The sequence below is a fragment of the Branchiostoma lanceolatum genome, chromosome 13, assembly GCF_035083965.1.
Source record: "Branchiostoma lanceolatum isolate klBraLanc5 chromosome 13, klBraLanc5.hap2, whole genome shotgun sequence".
Lineage (NCBI taxonomy): Eukaryota > Metazoa > Chordata > Leptocardii > Amphioxiformes > Branchiostomatidae > Branchiostoma > Branchiostoma lanceolatum.
Genome location: NC_089734.1, coordinates 12,849,613 through 12,867,061, shown reverse-complemented (window position 1 = coordinate 12,867,061; position 17,449 = coordinate 12,849,613). Strand labels below are relative to the sequence as shown.

Genomic DNA, 17,449 nt, shown 5'->3' with positions numbered 1-17,449 from the left:
TCTCTGATTGGCTGAAAGCTGGTCGAGGCCACGCCCACAATAATGGGAACCTCAGCTCGGTTTAGCAGATACTCCCCAATGATATTGCACAGGCCGAGAGCGAGGCTGTACTTTAAGAGACTTATCAAGACAGCTAAGTATAACATACTAGATCGCAAACTGTACTCCTTGGCCAGCTAACTCCAATGGCATGATATCTGTGTATTTGGCCTATGTGTACTATTGTTTCAGCGACCTGTGGAGCCTGGTAGAGGCTAGGTTACCCTAGGAGCCAGACTTGGGGATCGGGCCAGTTAGGCAGGTGGGTACGGGCCGGTCAACTCTCTCGAGCTAGAGCTCCCCCGTAGAGATACTTAAGATCGGCGGGCTTACTGCCTTGGGCCGCCGATGAAACTGGATAACGGCCCGATCCCAAGTCTGTCTACCAGGGTAAGGCTAGGTACGGTAGACACCATAGTATAGTTAACATCGTGAGTGGTCTATAAAGCGTTAGAAAATACCTTGAAGAGGAACATCTTATCTTCGTCCTCCAGCTGAAAGTCTGTCGTCTTCACGTAGTCACTGTCCACCCCGATACTCCTCTCCATGTCGTCAACCTGAGACAAAGTCAAACATGGAATTTAATGACAGAGAAATATAGCTGTGACACAGGTTATGATGACTCGTTTTAGTCAGTTTGACTACAGTACAGTGTATCACTTAACTTTTTTGTTGTTGATTTGTATTTCTACAAACGTTCGTGACTAAAGATACATTCAGTCCTTTGTGGGGTCGTGTGGCGTAAGTGGGTTCGTGTGGCGTAACGGCAGGATTTCCGACTCAAAACCAAGGGGTTCCGGGTTCGAATCCCCTGCTGCCACAGATCTTATGCCTTTGGGAAAAAAGGTACTTAACACGATTTTCCCCACCCTCCACCCAAGTGTAAAAATCGGGTACATGTGTGTGGGTCACAACATCAGCAATAGCTGCCCGTGTCCCACGTGTATTGCACTGTTGCAATTCCAATAAATCCAAATCTAAATCCAAATAAATATTCAGTCCTTGACTGGGAACATTGACGGACAGTCACATTTCAGTGATGCAATGAAGTATGTTAAGAGCTAGCTGGGAATACAAGGCTTACCTCTATTTCTTGTTTTAAAAACTCTACATATTTGTCATCTAAATATATAATTATGATTAATAATGATTGTAGTCGTAAGGAAACGGCAACCCACGGAAGTTGCATGTAAATGTTTATATTCATGTATCAACCCAGAACACTTCTGACAATGAAAAATACAAATTATAAAGCAGACGCTAGATGCAATCATTTGTATAATCCTTTCTTCTAATGACTCTTCGACAATGTTAGCGTTCCGTACAGCGCACCCATATAACGAGTTTCCTGGTAAGTTTCTCTACGCACCTTGCGGTACACTTTCTTCCCGATGACTCCGAGGAGATCCAAGTACTTCAGGGTGTAGTCCGTGAGACTGGAGACATGCTGCCTCTTCTCCTCCATTCCTTTAGTCAGCCAGCTGAAGCCTCGATTCTTAAAGAACTGGTGAACCTCTTGAAAGGTCAGCTTTAAAGAGGAAGCCCAGACGAAAAAAATACGTTTAAAAAACTTTGGATCTCGAATATAGCTACAAACATTGGCTTGATAATTCTTCTCTGGCTGAAACAATCTGCCAATCTTTCATATCGCAACATTGTCACAAGAATCCATAAAATGCTCGATGTATATATATATGTAACATCAATGAAAGAAATATGTATGTATAATTTTTGTATTCTAAGCATGCAAAATCACAGACCTTTCCGTCTTTGTCAGCGTCTATTTGATCGAAGAGTTGGTCGACGGAGTATGCCTCCCCAAAGAGCCTCTTCTTTTCTTTGTCAGTCAGAGAGTTGTTTCCTGCCTGTGAACAGAAGATATAGTCTATATTTATTGGCGACACCTCAGGGGCGGAGCCCGTTAGTATAGCACTGCGATCGAGTATTTACGACGAATGTGACCGAGCTGCAAGTCGAATTATCTTATTACCAGCATGTCTAACTTCCATCAACGCGAGAAGATATAACCATTCTCCTACGCAGTTTTGTGGGCATGGCCTCTAATCAGCTGTCAGCCAATCAGAGAATGGCCTTAATGTTTTATTTCGGTAAAGCCTGATTGTCTGACAGCTGGTTAGAGGCCACGCCCACAAAAGTGGAAACCTCAGCACGGTTTAGCTGAGCCTTTCCAAGGTATATTGTATTGGCCGCGGGCTCTGCTTTGCTTAGGAAAATGTAAGTGACGAAACATCTGTCAAATGACGCTACGCATCGGACGACCACAGTTGCTCTTTCTTCCAGTTTTGTTACTTCATTCGACATACGCGTGTACAATGTAATGTTAATATTCAAAGGTATATAAAATACATAAAAACTATCACGATCTTCACAGAGCTAGACTTATAAATGTATATGAATATGATACCTCTGTGAAAGCCATGCGCAGTTCCTTCCTACTGATAATCGAGGTGTCGTCTTTATTTTCGCTCTTCAGACTTGTCAGAAATTTGTCGATGAGGCCGCGGATTTTCTTCCTGTTCTCCATGGCCTCGACTGTTTCAACAGTTTTCTTGTCTTCATACGCTCTGTAAGCAAAGGTAAATTTTGTATTTGTATAACCAAACAAGAGGGATAAATACCCATTTACATAAGGGCCTTACAACCATCCCTTAACAGAGACGAGGGGGGGGGGGGGCTTAATGTTCCTGCAACTTGCATAACATGGCGTCACAGAATAGGTGGATTGCTCATTCCTTAACAAACTAAGGACGAGAGTTTAACCGTTGAAAATTTTGGGTGAGTCAAATTATGCTGTTAGAAATTACCGTTCGATTTTGCTTCAGGACAAATGTTGCATTTGTCGTTGTATTAATTGGTTTATACCTTATTTTGGTATATTATGTTGTTGCAGGGCGAAAGTAGCCTGGAGTCCAAACTTGTTAGCTTAGGTCCGCTTCCAACGTCGGTAGCCTTGTTGGCGGCCAGTGACGCTAGGAGTGGATAAAAGCTAACAAGACTGGGCCGGCTCCTCACCTGGCTGCCTCAGTGTCAGGCCTCTTCTTCTCATACAGCCTCTCATCCTGCGTCAGACGATCACAGAGAATCTGCTGGTACTGCTCAATGTCGTCATCAGAATACTGGTAAAATAAACATTGCATCGTCGTTAAGAAAATACGTATTCAATTTCTGAGAATTGTCATGATCAAGGCAATTCAACATTTAAACTAGAAAGGCAACATTTGCGGGAGCAAATGCAACATGTTTCGCCCATTTCCCTCCCCATGCAAAAAGCGACTGTGGCATAGAGGCTAACGTTTGTTGTGTGTCTGCAATGTTGGTATTTGAAATCGTTTACGTCATTTTTAGCCAAAAACTTTAAACAATTACTCAAAACAAGGGCCTCCGTGCTCAAGGTAAATTTTCACGCACTTTACAACTCTCTATTGTTATTGTTAATGTTATTGTCAACGTCCCGACACGGGATGTTTCCTAAGGTGGGAAACTTTGGACACTTTGTGTTCACTATTGTGTGCACTGGTGTCAAATCTTGGTGACACAGGGGTAGAAAATTCGTGTACATAGCGAGGAAATGTCAGGTTTCACCATAGTGTCCAAGCTTGCAAATCTTTGTTTCCATGCAGTGTTAAAATAAGAAAAACACTGTGTGTGTCGAAAAATACCACCAGAAAAGTTTTGAACCTTCTCAACTGCACTTAACTTCAGTAGGACACAACAATAACAACTTTACCTGTTAGAGTAGTGCCCCTAATTAAATTGACTATTTCAACCAATCAGTTTGAGCTTGATAAATCTGCGCTCTCTCATTGGCTGACCAAATTAGTCCACCTGGCCAGATGAATAAAGATGTGACCTAAAGGCCAGTGACCCCATATGAGGAAAATAGCCGATGTTCTCCCCAAAATACCCTCTAAAATCGTATTTTGAAGTGTTGTATGCCGAAAGTGCGCATGGGATTCTTTGAATATTTGTTCAATGTACCCCCATAGTAAATTTCAGGTCATTTGGATGGATTTCCAGAGCACAGGAGGCCAAAATGTACGTTTTTGGTCAGAAAAACCTCAATAAAATCACTTTCAAGGTCAATATCGAACAAATGAAAAAAAGCTCCCAGGGTATTTACCCACTCTACCTGTATACCAAATTCAGCTCAGTTGGTCCAGGGACGACCGAGATGAGTCGATTACAAGATTTGACAGGAGAAAGAAACTATACGAACACAATATGTTGTGCCCAACAGTATGTTGGGCTCAACATAAAAATGGTTTAAGACAAAGACAGGGGCAATGCGGCACTGGCCTCAAGTCAGTAACTTACTTTAATAGTATCTCATACAAAGAACAATAAACTTGATAAACTTCGCAATGGAAGTGATAATGATTATATGGAATAATAACATATGATTTGAGTGAGTGGTGAGGATCCTACAGTTTACTCGTAGGACAACAGTCGTCATATAACAGATTACGAAATGATTATAACGAACAGTTCTATAATATTGACTGCAATTTCATCAACACTTACCAGCATGAGTCCGATAGTTTTCGGGTTCAGGGTCTCGAAGCGGTTGGAACGGTGCATACTCTTGCTGAGGTGTGCAAGGTCATCCAGTCTGTTGAAGAACGAGTCTTCTTCCCCCATGGAGAGCCACCAACCTATCAATCAATCAATCAATCAAATGGTTTATTATTCATAAAAAGGCTTTGCAGCCAAAGGCTGAATTGTGCCCTCTGTACATATTGCACTTTGTTTTCACCATCAAGACATTACACAGATCATTTAAAATCACTTACTATGGTATTAAAACAATTTCAAAACATCGGCATTAGATTAGTCTATCTTATATCCCTTTGCTTAACAAATAGACAATTAGATCTAGTTCATTTCGCAGCATTCAGGATCCGTAACGTAGATGGAACCGGGCTATTTCTAAATCTAATCGTCCGGCAGACTGGCAGGGTAAGTTCATTAGAGTTCCTATACAACCTAGACAACAAACAGTCACAGAATCGTTTAACCTTCTCCCCGCTGCCTGACCATGTAACCAATAGAGAATTGGGCACCAAACGGCTACTTCAGTGTGCTAAAGGTTAGAAAGGTTGAAACAATTATAACCTGCTTGTCGCCAACAAACTGAATTGTGTCACCAGATGTTAACTTTTTTCGGCATGCCGGTAAATTGTAGTATAGCTACATATTTTTACTCCAAGACAAAGCTAAATAGTAGTTGAGATGTTACGACATGTACTTACCATCGAAGGAGTGGAGTGGATAGTTGCAGACCACACCTCCATCAACGTAGAACTCCTTTTCTCCATGGTAATCAGTCAACACAGGCTGGAACAGTCCTGGTCAAAAATAGTATTGCAGATCATGAATTTGACGCCGTGTAGGAAGTGTGTGTGTGTGTGTGTGTGTGTGTGTGTGTGTGTGTTTGTTTGTGCTCCTGTCTGTCCGTAGACATTTGAAAACAACGTCATTAAATTGGCACGAAGGAAGTTGGTTCGAAGATGACCGCAAATGTCAGGAAGTAAAGTTCAAAGTCGGAAAAAATTAAACATCAATCGATATGAGGCATGCCAGTTCAGGTCATGGGGTCAATAGAAGAGGCTAATAATTCACTGGGGGGTATTGTTTTTGTTCTGCCTGTTTATGGGCAGTTAACAGTATAGTATTTCTAGAGAGAGAAAAAAAATCATTTTTGTACAAATGTATATTGTGAGATATTTTGACAGGTGAGTGCAGAAAGACGAAGCCCAAACCTGGAATCGACATGGACATCCTGACAGCCTTACGGATTTCAAGGTTGGGCGTGGTCTTGACGTGGCAGTATTCCTCCGTCATCTGGTCCAAGTTGGTCACCACGATGCAGAGTTCAATTCCGCTCATTTTGTACAGCTGAAACACGAGGCAGTGTTGGGACATTCTAATTAGGGTTTTCTTGGATTTTTGTTATCAATAATACAATATAAATCCATTAGTACTGGTATGGTGGAAGAGTGCTAGCGCTAGCGCCATACATCATGGCACTCCAGCCATCATTTAACAAAGACAGTGGGCGTTATAAACTTCCTGGCACGTTTGACAAATTGCTGACGTCATGTATCCATAAAAAGACGTGTGAATAAAATAACGTTTTTGGAACAATTGTGAGTTTACGTTTGTCAGTGATTGGTCATTTTTAATCCTGAAGAAGGCGACAGTGGTCGTTGAAATTTTCATCCGTGAATACCTTAGTGTTGGAAGAAAGTTAAGCATTGCATTATGATTACTACCAACACAGATGGGCTAGCATTTTATCTGTTCCAGAACTGCATACATTCCGATCACAGAAGGACTTGGTGTGTGCATAGTTCCATCAGGTTGGTAAGGCACTAGTTGGTTGACGGAGTTTCTTCGTACAAAGCAAAGTCAATGATTGAAGGAGACTGTACGAATCAGAACATCAGCTCCAGTCATGAGCCATAATAAATAAGAATTTAAACTCAGTCATATATGGGACCGCATTCTTCACAGTGCAGCAGCGACACCTAGCTGCAGTGTCAAGTAGGACACTGCCCTGTGGAACGTTGGCGAGATTGATTGAAAACATACTATTATACGTGTAAAAAGAACTCTGTTGTCCAAGACTTTAATGAGTCCGGATATCCCTAGCCATACGATAGAATTGAACGCTAATAGAGATCTAAACAAACCAACAAACAAACAAACCTGCTTGAAGGTGATATCGGGGTTCCCTGGGTGGTCATCCGTATGTGTGAATTTCTCCAGAATACTTCCAAAGAACTCGTAGAACCCGTCGCCAGTTTCCCAACCGAACCGTCTGTAAAGATTGACGGGCTTGACGAGAGTCTGCAGGTATCCTCCTGTACATATATATACAAACATGGAATGGAATGGACGGGTCATTCTGTTCCTACGCAGCTTGTATAGCTATAGCGTTATAATATGCGACATCTAGCGGCCACCGTGAAGTAGAACCGGTCAATATTGCCCTGAGAAATGTCGGCAAAGTAAAACACTTGGACTCCATGACGAAGTTTGATCTTTACTTCAACACAAAGCAAATATTGCTCACCTCATTTTGTAGACACTTTATAGCCAATTGGATTAAACATAATTTTTGCAGTGTGAACGCTACAAATCCACTTGGTTTTCACTGGATTGGCTTTTTAATCGTGATCCACCTCCGGGAGGTAGATTGAGTGGATAGAAACGAATCCAATCCGATCGAAAAACGAGTGTGAACGCAAATTAAGTGGATACTATTCCTTGGATTTCGGCCGGTCACGGGAGAGTAAGGTCTACCAGGTAACGTTGCGTGTGGTCGCATCGCGCACACGAAATCGAAAACCAAGACACGTCAGATAGTGTTTAGTACTAGTATTTTTTGGTCAACAATGCCCCGCAAGAAGACTACTTCAACTTCAGATGCTGATTGCCATCTGGATAAAGGAGGAGATGCAATCAAACCTTGGAAAATGGCACAAAACAGGGACAGTTTAGATCACTCATGGTTCTTTTTTTAATTTGAACGGGGTCTTTAATCACTTGGCGAAGAGTAGTGTGAACGCAAAAATTGATTTGGATCGGGTCATTTCTATTCAATTGGAGGTTTAAACCACTTTTTTGGGAGTGTGTTTGGGGTCGTAGTTGTACATATATACTGGTACAGTAGAATCCGCTTAACTGCACCACCCATTTGTCGTTTGTGATGCAATTATCCGGCTGGTGCAATTATGCGAAATGCCCAGCTGGACCGCACCACCATGGGCGAGGGTGTTGTTACTCAAAAAAGTTTTTAACATATTGGCGGTATTGCGCCTTTACACTGGCAGGTATCGGCTCTTTTGTATCGCGTTTGGCGATTTTAGCGCAACCTTTCAGTTAACTGGCCGGCGGTCGAGGATTTTTGAAAAAAATTGGTGCAGTTATCCGGCATTGGTGACCATGCGCGGTGCAGATATGCGGAGTCACTTACAATGCAGTGAATGGGAACCGGTTTTTGGATATTGGGATTCGGTGCAATTAAATGGAAGGTGCGTTTATCCGAGGTGCAATTAAGTGTCTTCTTCTGTACTATGTACATACCGGAAATGAGAATCTTGCCCAGATCCACTTCCGCCTGTTGCGCCACATCCGCACAGCTGAGCCCCATCGCCACGAACGTCGCGGTTATGGCTCCTGCACTCACGCCGGAAACTCGTTTGATGTTTTGTAGGATCCCGGCAGACTCCAGGACCTGAGGATAGTGAATAAACGAATGAATGGTGTATTTTATTTATTTATTTATTTATTTATTTCGATTTACCACATTTGTGGAAGGATTGATATAACAGGTGAACTATCACCTTTTCAAGATGTCATCCCAGACCGGCTTGTAAGGTTTGTAAGGTTTGGACCATCGCACACCGGGGCATGCCCCTACTCTTTTTCGAAAGGTGTGGTGGGTTCTTTAACGTGCGCGGGGTGTGGCTCTCCCCAAACACGGGACCTCCATTTAACGTCCTATCCGAGGGACGTCCCTAACCCTAGATGAGCTAGGTACTCATTTACACCTGAGTGAAGTGAGGAAAGTCGTGTTAAGTGCCTTTCCCAAGGGCACAACGTCGGGGCGCCAGTCCGGACACGTCACTGGGCACACCGGGATACGAACCGGGGACCCATTGTTTGACAGCCGAGTGATCTACCACTGCGCCACACGGACGCCACTCAAACTCGGACTCCAGGACCTGAGGATAGTGAATAAACGAATGAATGGTCTATTTCATCCTTTTGATCGGATACAAAAAGTACATCGAAGCCGAAGGTTGAATTGCTTTCTCTTTTTCTACATATGTTACTTAAAAACCTTTGGCATTAGGCTATTTACAATATCATATTATCGTTCCTATTTAGCAATGTACATATTCTAAAGTCAGAAGTAAAAGCTAAAATAAAACAGATAATGGGATAAAGGCCGGTTTATACCAAGTTATGTTAGGCATAAAGACTTAGGCGAATATTTAATATGAGAAAAGCTTTACAGTGGAAACCGCCTGAAGAGAGACGAAAGACGTTTAGCAGTGTATGCAATGCATCATGTTTTAACCACTGGAAACCAGAAATGGATCTCATACTTCTGTAAAATTTCTGAATTTCTTGTCCCTTTAAATGCTGTAATTTTCTCACTGATTATCTTCGTGCATTTCCCCAAAAAATGCTGAATTATACGATATCACAGAAATTTCAAATATGTCTTTCATCTCTTTTCAGCAGGACCATGATGCTTATATGAAACAAGGCCACATCATGTCCAGGGCCAAAGATACAAAAAACGGATGTCCTGCTGCAGTGACAAGGTCGGCCACTAGGAGACCCATATTTTACCTTGATCGTTGAGTCTACAACACTAAGTCACCTACCAAATATCATCACAATCCATCCGGAGGTTCTTAAGATATTGCGCCTTACACGCAGACACACGCACGCGCGCGCGCACACATACACACACATACACACGCACACACACACGTACACAGACAAACGGGCCCAAAACTATACCTCCATTTTTCATGGAGGTAATGAGGTGGTCGTACTTACCCGTAACGCCCCGACATACGCCACTCCTCTGGCCCCACCTCCCTCTATAACCAGGTTCTCAAAGGGAAAGTCATAGTTTCCAAAGTCCTTGTCCTGTGGATGGTCCACATCAGTCACATCCAGCGGTACCTTCTCTTCTTGTGAGTGCCCATTCCCCATCTTGTAGGGCCTACGTGGGAGAGAAAGAGACATTCTTAACTAGAAAGGCAATCATGCAAATGAGGTTAGCATAACGCACATTCCATTGGATTTACATTTGTATATTTAACCTCCTTGAATTTACATTACTTTCCAAGCAGAGAAGGGGTTCCGGCTGGTTTTTGACGTGTTTTTATGCGTTTTTGTCGGGCTTTCTACATTTTCTTGGGGGGGCGGGGGGGGTGAAGAGACCAAAAAAATGACAAAATAGAGACCCGACAAAAACGCCTAAAAAATGTTAAAAAAAACGGAAACCCTCCTCTGCTTAGAGTGTATTTACATTTCCTAAGCTACCTACACCTCCAATATGACATCTATAGCATTTACCGTAAGTGAAATATACATTTTTGCATTAATAGAGCTGACACCCTACATCTACTTGTGTTTCTGTTTTGACAGAAGAAAGAAGGAGAAAGAAGAACACGCTAACAAAAACAACATATTTCCCTTATACCCTATACAGGGTATAGGGAAGGAAATATATCTATTGTCACGGTTGGTAGATGCCGTTAATTAGTTTATCAGGTTAAAACCTGATCTTTATCATACTCTTGTCTGGCGATGCTTTGTATTTGTAGTAATCACTTGATACACCCAAGAAAAAGTCATGCATTTTCAATAATCTTTTAATGCACCAAGACAAAATCTGGAGACATTACGGTTGCCCGAAATCAGCCGAAAATGTCCAGCGGTTGATATGTCCGGAATTTCGGGTGTGGCGCTTAATGTCCTCTTTACTAGATAAGGCCACAGCAAGTAAATTTTATGGATGACATCCTCCGCAGACCCCAAAATTAATGAGATAGGGCGAAAAAAAAACAAGGCGGGCCAAAAAAATTCCTATATTTTCAAATTTTGAGATCATAAATCTTGTTAAACTAGAGTTCCACGACCTCATACCTTCGCCGACTGATGTTAGCCTTTTCGAGTGAATGCTTATCACTCAGTATGTAAATAAGGTCCTCGATTGCATGAATTTCAAGTGATCCTTTTCTCTACACAAAACACAGTATCAAAGTAAAATCTTAGAAAAGAGGGCCATTGTAGCATTTCCTCATATATTATGTAAATGAGGCCATCATGATTTATGTCTGATAACGTCCACATTTGATTATCTCCCAAACGCCACAAGAATGAAATCCCATCATTTACCACTCTGGAATCATAGTATTTTGTCATAAATTATGCAAATTAGGTATTCGTTTGCATAATTGATATCTATCAATATTCCTCTCTTTCTTTGTTACATGTCACGTGTTTGACTACAATGGAATGCAAGGGTTTGTATACTTTTTCACATCACAGATCCTTATTTGCATGATTCTTATACGATCATGTTAATCATCACTCAAACTATGTACATCCCTACAAATCATGACGATCCGTCATCACCTTCTTGAGTCACTAGTATTCTCTTTCAAAGTTTAAAACAAACCCATACCTATACCTACACGAGTTCTCCCAAGAGTTATAAAAATAATCACTGTAAGAATATTTTTGCTTAATTGGTATCATAACTTTTATCTTTACTACAGAAAATAAGGCAATTTTTTGGCAATGTATGTGCTTCAATTATGCCCTTATTTTCATAGTCGACATATCAATCAGTTTTTATCAAACCTATACCTTCCAACAGGGAGAGCGTTAGATCGTAAGGCTGCTGTGTTTAAATGCCCGTGTGACCTCCCTGACCCCAAAACAGAGCCCTGCACCAGGCAAGTAAAGTATCACATGTGTCCAGGGACATCTCACAGGGAGCCTGCTCCGGTAAACTAGGTCACCTGTCAGTGCAATTTAACCTGAATATATGGACTTAAAAATAGCAAATTGAAAGGGAATTGTAGACATTTCCTTATAAATTATGTTAATGAGGCCTTGTCATGCATGATTTTTGTCTGATATTGTTCACCTTTACTTAGCTTCCTAATGATACAACAATGAAATTCCAATCATTTACTATTGTGGTATTTTCAATTAGTATTTTCTCATTAATTATGCAAAATAGGTAGCTATTAGCATTATTGGTATCTATCGATACCTCTCTCTTTTTCAGCTATATATGTCACATGTTTGAGAGTCCTATTTTGAAAGGCAGCAGATTTATAAACTTTCCTTGCTAATTATGCAAATTAGCTCCTGATTTGCATAATGAATATTCAATTATGTAAATCATTAATCGAGCTATCTAAATACTATAAATCAAGACGATCCGTTGACCATTAGTCTAGTTATTCATGTCCAAAGGTCAAAACAAATAAATCAAAAACGCCCGCTGCAGCTCCAAACAAGCCGCTAGAGAGCCCAAACGTGCACAACTTACTTCATGTGGCATGGACTATCTACCACACAAAAATCATGACCGTAGCACTTGCAGAAAATTCGACCTCAAACTTTGAAGCTACACTGCAGTACCCAAAGTACCCGCTAGGAGGCCCATCATCGAACTTGACCTTCCCCTTTAATAAATCTACCTATTCACTAAATATCATACACAACCATCAACAGCTTCTCGAGTTATCCTGTCAACAAACAAATACGCATACATAAACAGCCCACTGCAGTACCGCAGGAAAATGCCAGGTGACCCATTTTTGAACTTGAGCTTTGTTTTGACAATCTCTACGTACCCACCAAAAATCATGCAGATCCATCATCAATACGTCGAGTTATGTTGTCTACATACAAACACACTAACAAAAAAAGTCCACTGGAGCACTTTAGGAAAACGCCAGGTTAACCATTTTCGAACTTGACCTTCGTTCCCACAACCGCCACTTACCTACCAAAAATCAGCAAGATCCGTCAAAGTTCTCTCGACTTATGATCTCGACATACATACGGACCCACTTTACAGCTGGCGTAACCGATAACATAACCTTACCGCGAATGCATACATTCCCGGCGAAGGTAACAAGAGTTTGGGCGAAAAAATATGATATCACGACCAACAGGTCTTTTATTTCTGTATTCAACCAATGAGGTTTCATCTACAATATAAAACCTCATTGATTCAACAGTAAACATGTCCTTGTAGATGTGTATACATCTCAATAGACTATCTACAACAAATGCAGAAAAGAGCTTGTTGTACCATCATCTGAAGCAACTACACTGGGTATTCATATGCAATGAAACACCTTGTGTATACATCTAAATTAACTGCAACCAAGGACATTATATAATGCAAGGCATATTTGCTAATTTTTGGCATGTTGACCACCGTCAGAGGGCAATGAAATTTCTTTTTTTTTTTTTTTAGAAATCGGGCGAAAATTAATGAGCGCGCTGATGTCATCCATACAAATCACTTGCTGTGGCCTAAGGGTAGTGCGGGGGTGTAGGGCTGCTTACGCTGGGTGGCCTAAATCCGATGCGTCTTAAGTAAGCACTTTAGTCTCTCAAGTTTGCAATTATGGCGACATTTCTGATGTTGCATTTAACGCTTTCCCTCAAAACCCCTCTATGAATCAACGGATGTACGGTTACACAACGGATTTAAGGCGAACCTGTATCACATAACATCTTTTTCCGCCTGTGCTAGTCATGTGTCCGGGATATGTTAAATTTTACTCGGTAAGATAATGTCTGAAACAGGACGCCCGACAAAACTGGTTGAGTACGGAATGTCAATAAACATACAGTCTCAATAGGTTCAACAATAAGCACCTGCCAAACCAGTCTGCAAAACAATACATGTACATAACGAACGTTATATGGTCCGTGCACGTGCAATACAAACTCCCTGGACCTCATCCTCGGAAATATGTATCGGGAGTGCTGTCAGAAGCAGTCACTACTACATGTATAAAACAATGTGTAGCACCATACATGTAGGTAGCGGGTTATTATAAGGCCCCATTTCCATGGGGTGTCCCTGTGGTGTAGTGGTCTGCGCCTCTGCTACTCTGCCACATCTGGTTCAAATCACTTGGACCAGATGGAATGGGGTTCAAGCCCCAGGTAGCACACCTCTGGACAAGAGGCGCATTGAGTCATACTAAAGACTTCATAAAAACGGTACATACTCTCAAACAGTATGGAAGTTAAACACACTTCACTGCCAGTGGACTAGCCCCCTGCAGCATTGATGGCACCACAGTATGGCCCCAGGGCTATGAAACGGAGATGGGCACCGCCCTATACATCAATTATGGTGTGGGAGGATTTTAACTTTAACTAACTAATTTCCAATAGACGTTGTTCGCAGAGCGCCAGTAAAAAATAACTAGGTAAGTGGTAGAGGTAGTCCCATAGCCTCTGTGAGGCCTTAGGGGCAGTGGGTTGTTATCCACAGTGTCTAGGTACGGTATTGGAAGGTGGAGCCCAACCCACTCCTTCCACCATCTTTACCTCCCCAACTGAAGTCAGGTACCCATTTTTACATCTTGGTGGAGTGAGGAAAGTTGTGTAAACCGCCCTCCCCAAGGGCACAACATTGGTGCTATTCAAGCATCATACCATACTTCAGTGCACCGTTGTACAAGATGCCAACGTTGTTTTACCTAGCGACCTACATTCTTTGCAGCCCAATTCATGGATGGTCTGTTTTCTTTGGACGTCACATGGTTGAGAAAAAAAGTTCTCAATACATCACGTTGCGCTACCTGCCTTTGGTAATTTGCCGTATCATTTTTGAGTCACAATAATCAGCATTCTGTGTTTTGCTAGGACTTGACTCCAACTTAATTTAATTAGACCAAATATAACGTTGTTGTCAATTGTTGACCAATCCCCGTCCTTGTTTTGTGTTGCCTATCAGAGCGTGGACTGCTGAATACATAGGATTGTTGATATAGAGTGACCTTACATAATCTCGTCAAAGACTGCGTTAAACCCCAGAAGAATATTTAGGTCACTACACCTCATTTAGAGCCTCTCATGCGTAGCTATTTCCAGACTATATTCTAAATCCCCCTATTATATTATGATATTACAAAAAAACAAACGTTGTGAATTCATGGGTTTTGAAAGTGAATGTACTTGTAAGCTTGCTACGGCGTTGCTAATTCAGTTTATGTAGCCAACCATAGCATAACATAACACAGATGTCACCGCCCAGCTTGTCGAGACTTGTACAAGGTACCAGGCCAGGACGATTCGGACCAACTCGGCCCATGGAAAATCTGGTCAACTTGGCCCAACACCTTGGTTAACTCGGCCCAACGCCCTGGTCAACTTGGTCCAACGCCCTGGTCAACTCAACCCAACCGCCAAATCTACACAAACCCTAAGCAAAACACTCACCTTCTAAAAAGGGAGTAGAAAGAAACTTAGACAAGACATAGTACCGTGGTAGAAACCTGTCGTGTTAGTACATTCTTTAAAGACATTTCTAACAGTTATAGACATGTACAGGGCTCGGCATTTTTCTGTCCAAGTTGCAGATGGTACCTATTTTGGCCAGCTATCTCTTCTGAATTTTTCTCAAGCAAGTCACGGAGTCTTTACATGGATTAGTGTACTCCGAAACTCTTATTCTGGGGTGGATGGGTTGATGTTTAGTTGAGTTTATGAAATGTTGAAATCCTTACCTCCCTAGAAGCTAGTTGGAGTTAACAGCAATCTTCCAAGTGTTCAGAAGTCCAGGGCAGTTGTTCGTCGATAGTTGTGCTCTAGAAATACTGTCACACCTGCACACTTAAACCCACCTGTCGCATCACAAGGAGTCGTGACGCAGTATGTTGTGTGCAAATCTGTTTAGTAATCCTGTGCGCTGATTGGACAGCCGGTCAGACCGGTTTAACATTCCACAAATGGGCGCACTGACTAGATTCCACGGATGACATCCGAGCCGTCATTAATTTTCTCGGAATTCACGACTCCTAATGCTACAAAAAGGCCGGAAGTTGTTGGAAGTGTCTATTGACAGGATGTATGATCCTGTTAACAGCAGAAAAAATTGCACTGTTGACAGGATGATCCTGTCAGCAGTAGAAAAAGTTACACAGCTGACAGGGTGATCCTATCAAAAGGGGAAAAATGAACATCGACAGTGCGAATTATTCATGGTTGACAGGATCATCCTGTCAATAGCCTCAGGTAAAATTGTTACGTCCGCAAAATCTGATTACTGCAAATTGTCAAATTCTTAATGGCTACCAAATCCAAGTCTTAACCATTTTGTGAAACATAAAGACTTTGAGCAAAGGCAAAAGAGCTTTTGTCTGTTTAGATAAAAAAATTCTTTTCCTTTTAAAAGGCGGTGACTGCCACTGAGGTGTGGGGATTTCAGCCTACATGCAATATAACTGAAAGCGCGTGGGGGAGCAGTTTGTTGAGTTGGACTTTTGTCCAAGGAGCAGGGTTATGAAGGTTAATTTTTCCAACTTCCTTGCATCGTCTAACGTAGTGATACCAAATATCGTCATTCAAAACCTCATTTATCCGAACAGAGCCAAATGTGTAACTCACAGGAAGAAATATCAGCCCTCCGCTTTTTCCCGATAAGCGGTGTCGAATTACATTATCATGAAATAAGTCAGGCATGACGCTTTTAGGTAACTTGTTGTTACGGCTTCAGGAGTCTATTCCGTTGTGTCGCTACATGCAAGCCTATTTCATTGCTTTGTATAAAGGAAAGTAATAATCAACGTTACTAGTATGTCGTTCTTTGTTGCTCATGAGAACTGACTTTTGCATAAGATACTATATTCGACATGACCCGAATTGGACGGTAATAGGTACTGCACGATAATTGGTGGCACTACATTACCGAAACAACGTAACCTACATCATGAACAATCTGTGTCTGCGATTATCTATATATATATCAGATTTTCTTTATGATCATATCTAATGTCATCATGTCAAGAAGGCACGTTTATTTTGTTGACATGTGGTAATATCGTCTAGAATTCTTGGGTTCATATCTAACTACAATAACAACATTTTGAATGTAAAGATAACATCCCAGTTAAGTTTGACTATGAAGTTCCTAGAATTTGACTCACAAAAAATCACCGTAAAATTCAGATGCAGTTTTCGAACACTTAAAACTTTATTCATCCAAGCATAGGCACAAGAATCGCTACTTCACAAGTTTTTTTAAGTCTGTACAACAACAACAACAACAACAATAACAACAACTCTACTATAACTGATGTTTACCCTTTGACAACTAATCGCTGTAAACATATATATATACTATACATGATAACAACATCTATACCATTTCTATGCTTCTGGGGTAATAATATACAACAAATATTACAACAGCGGCTTAAACGCAAGGGTTATAGTTGAATGTTCGTTCAAGTCATGTACAGTGCTTGGAATGTTGGAAGTATGCCTTCATGACGTCACAAATTCACCAATTATAAAATCTTGAGTCATTTTTTATCATATCTTTATATATAGCTATATAATAAAGGCAAGAAGTACACACAATTTTAGAAGCAAAACTGAATTGTAATTTTCCATGTTCCTGTATGTATTGTGTGTAAAAAGATCAATAAATTAAGTACCGCATTTTTTAATATTTTTTTGTGTGAATGGTTAAACGTTGGATCTTGTTGTATATTTTTGTTTGTAAAAGACACGTGTTAAGTATCAAAACATTATTCCATTCAATATAACTTTCCTTGACAGCCAAGATTGGCAGCGACATTCTTTT

General features: G+C 41.2%; 1 protein-coding gene across 2 annotated transcripts in view; it reads right to left on the bottom strand.

Annotated features, from left to right (window-relative positions):
* The window catches only part of LOC136446894 (uncharacterized), a 29,923-nt gene that overhangs the window by 837 nt on the left and 11,637 nt on the right, over positions 1-17,449 (bottom strand). The window contains exons 1-12 of one of the 2 annotated variants that reach the window (XM_066445540.1): positions 15,369-15,501; positions 9,640-9,808; positions 8,149-8,299; positions 6,769-6,923; positions 5,820-5,955; positions 5,310-5,405; positions 4,582-4,712; positions 3,073-3,176; positions 2,465-2,624; positions 1,800-1,904; positions 1,409-1,567; positions 501-596 (exon numbers count right to left, since the gene is read on the bottom strand). In XM_066445540.1, coding sequence (XP_066301637.1) covers positions 501-596; positions 1,409-1,567; positions 1,800-1,904; positions 2,465-2,624; positions 3,073-3,176; positions 4,582-4,712; positions 5,310-5,405; positions 5,820-5,955; positions 6,769-6,923; positions 8,149-8,299; positions 9,640-9,798 — 1,452 coding nt within the window. In that variant the 5' untranslated portion in view covers positions 9,799-9,808; positions 15,369-15,501. Of the gene's footprint in view, positions 1-500; positions 597-1,408; positions 1,568-1,799; positions 1,905-2,464; positions 2,625-3,072; positions 3,177-4,581; positions 4,713-5,309; positions 5,406-5,819; positions 5,956-6,768; positions 6,924-8,148; positions 8,300-9,639; positions 9,809-15,368; positions 15,502-17,449 lie in introns of those variants that run through there. The other variant, XM_066445539.1, reaches the window with a different exon arrangement.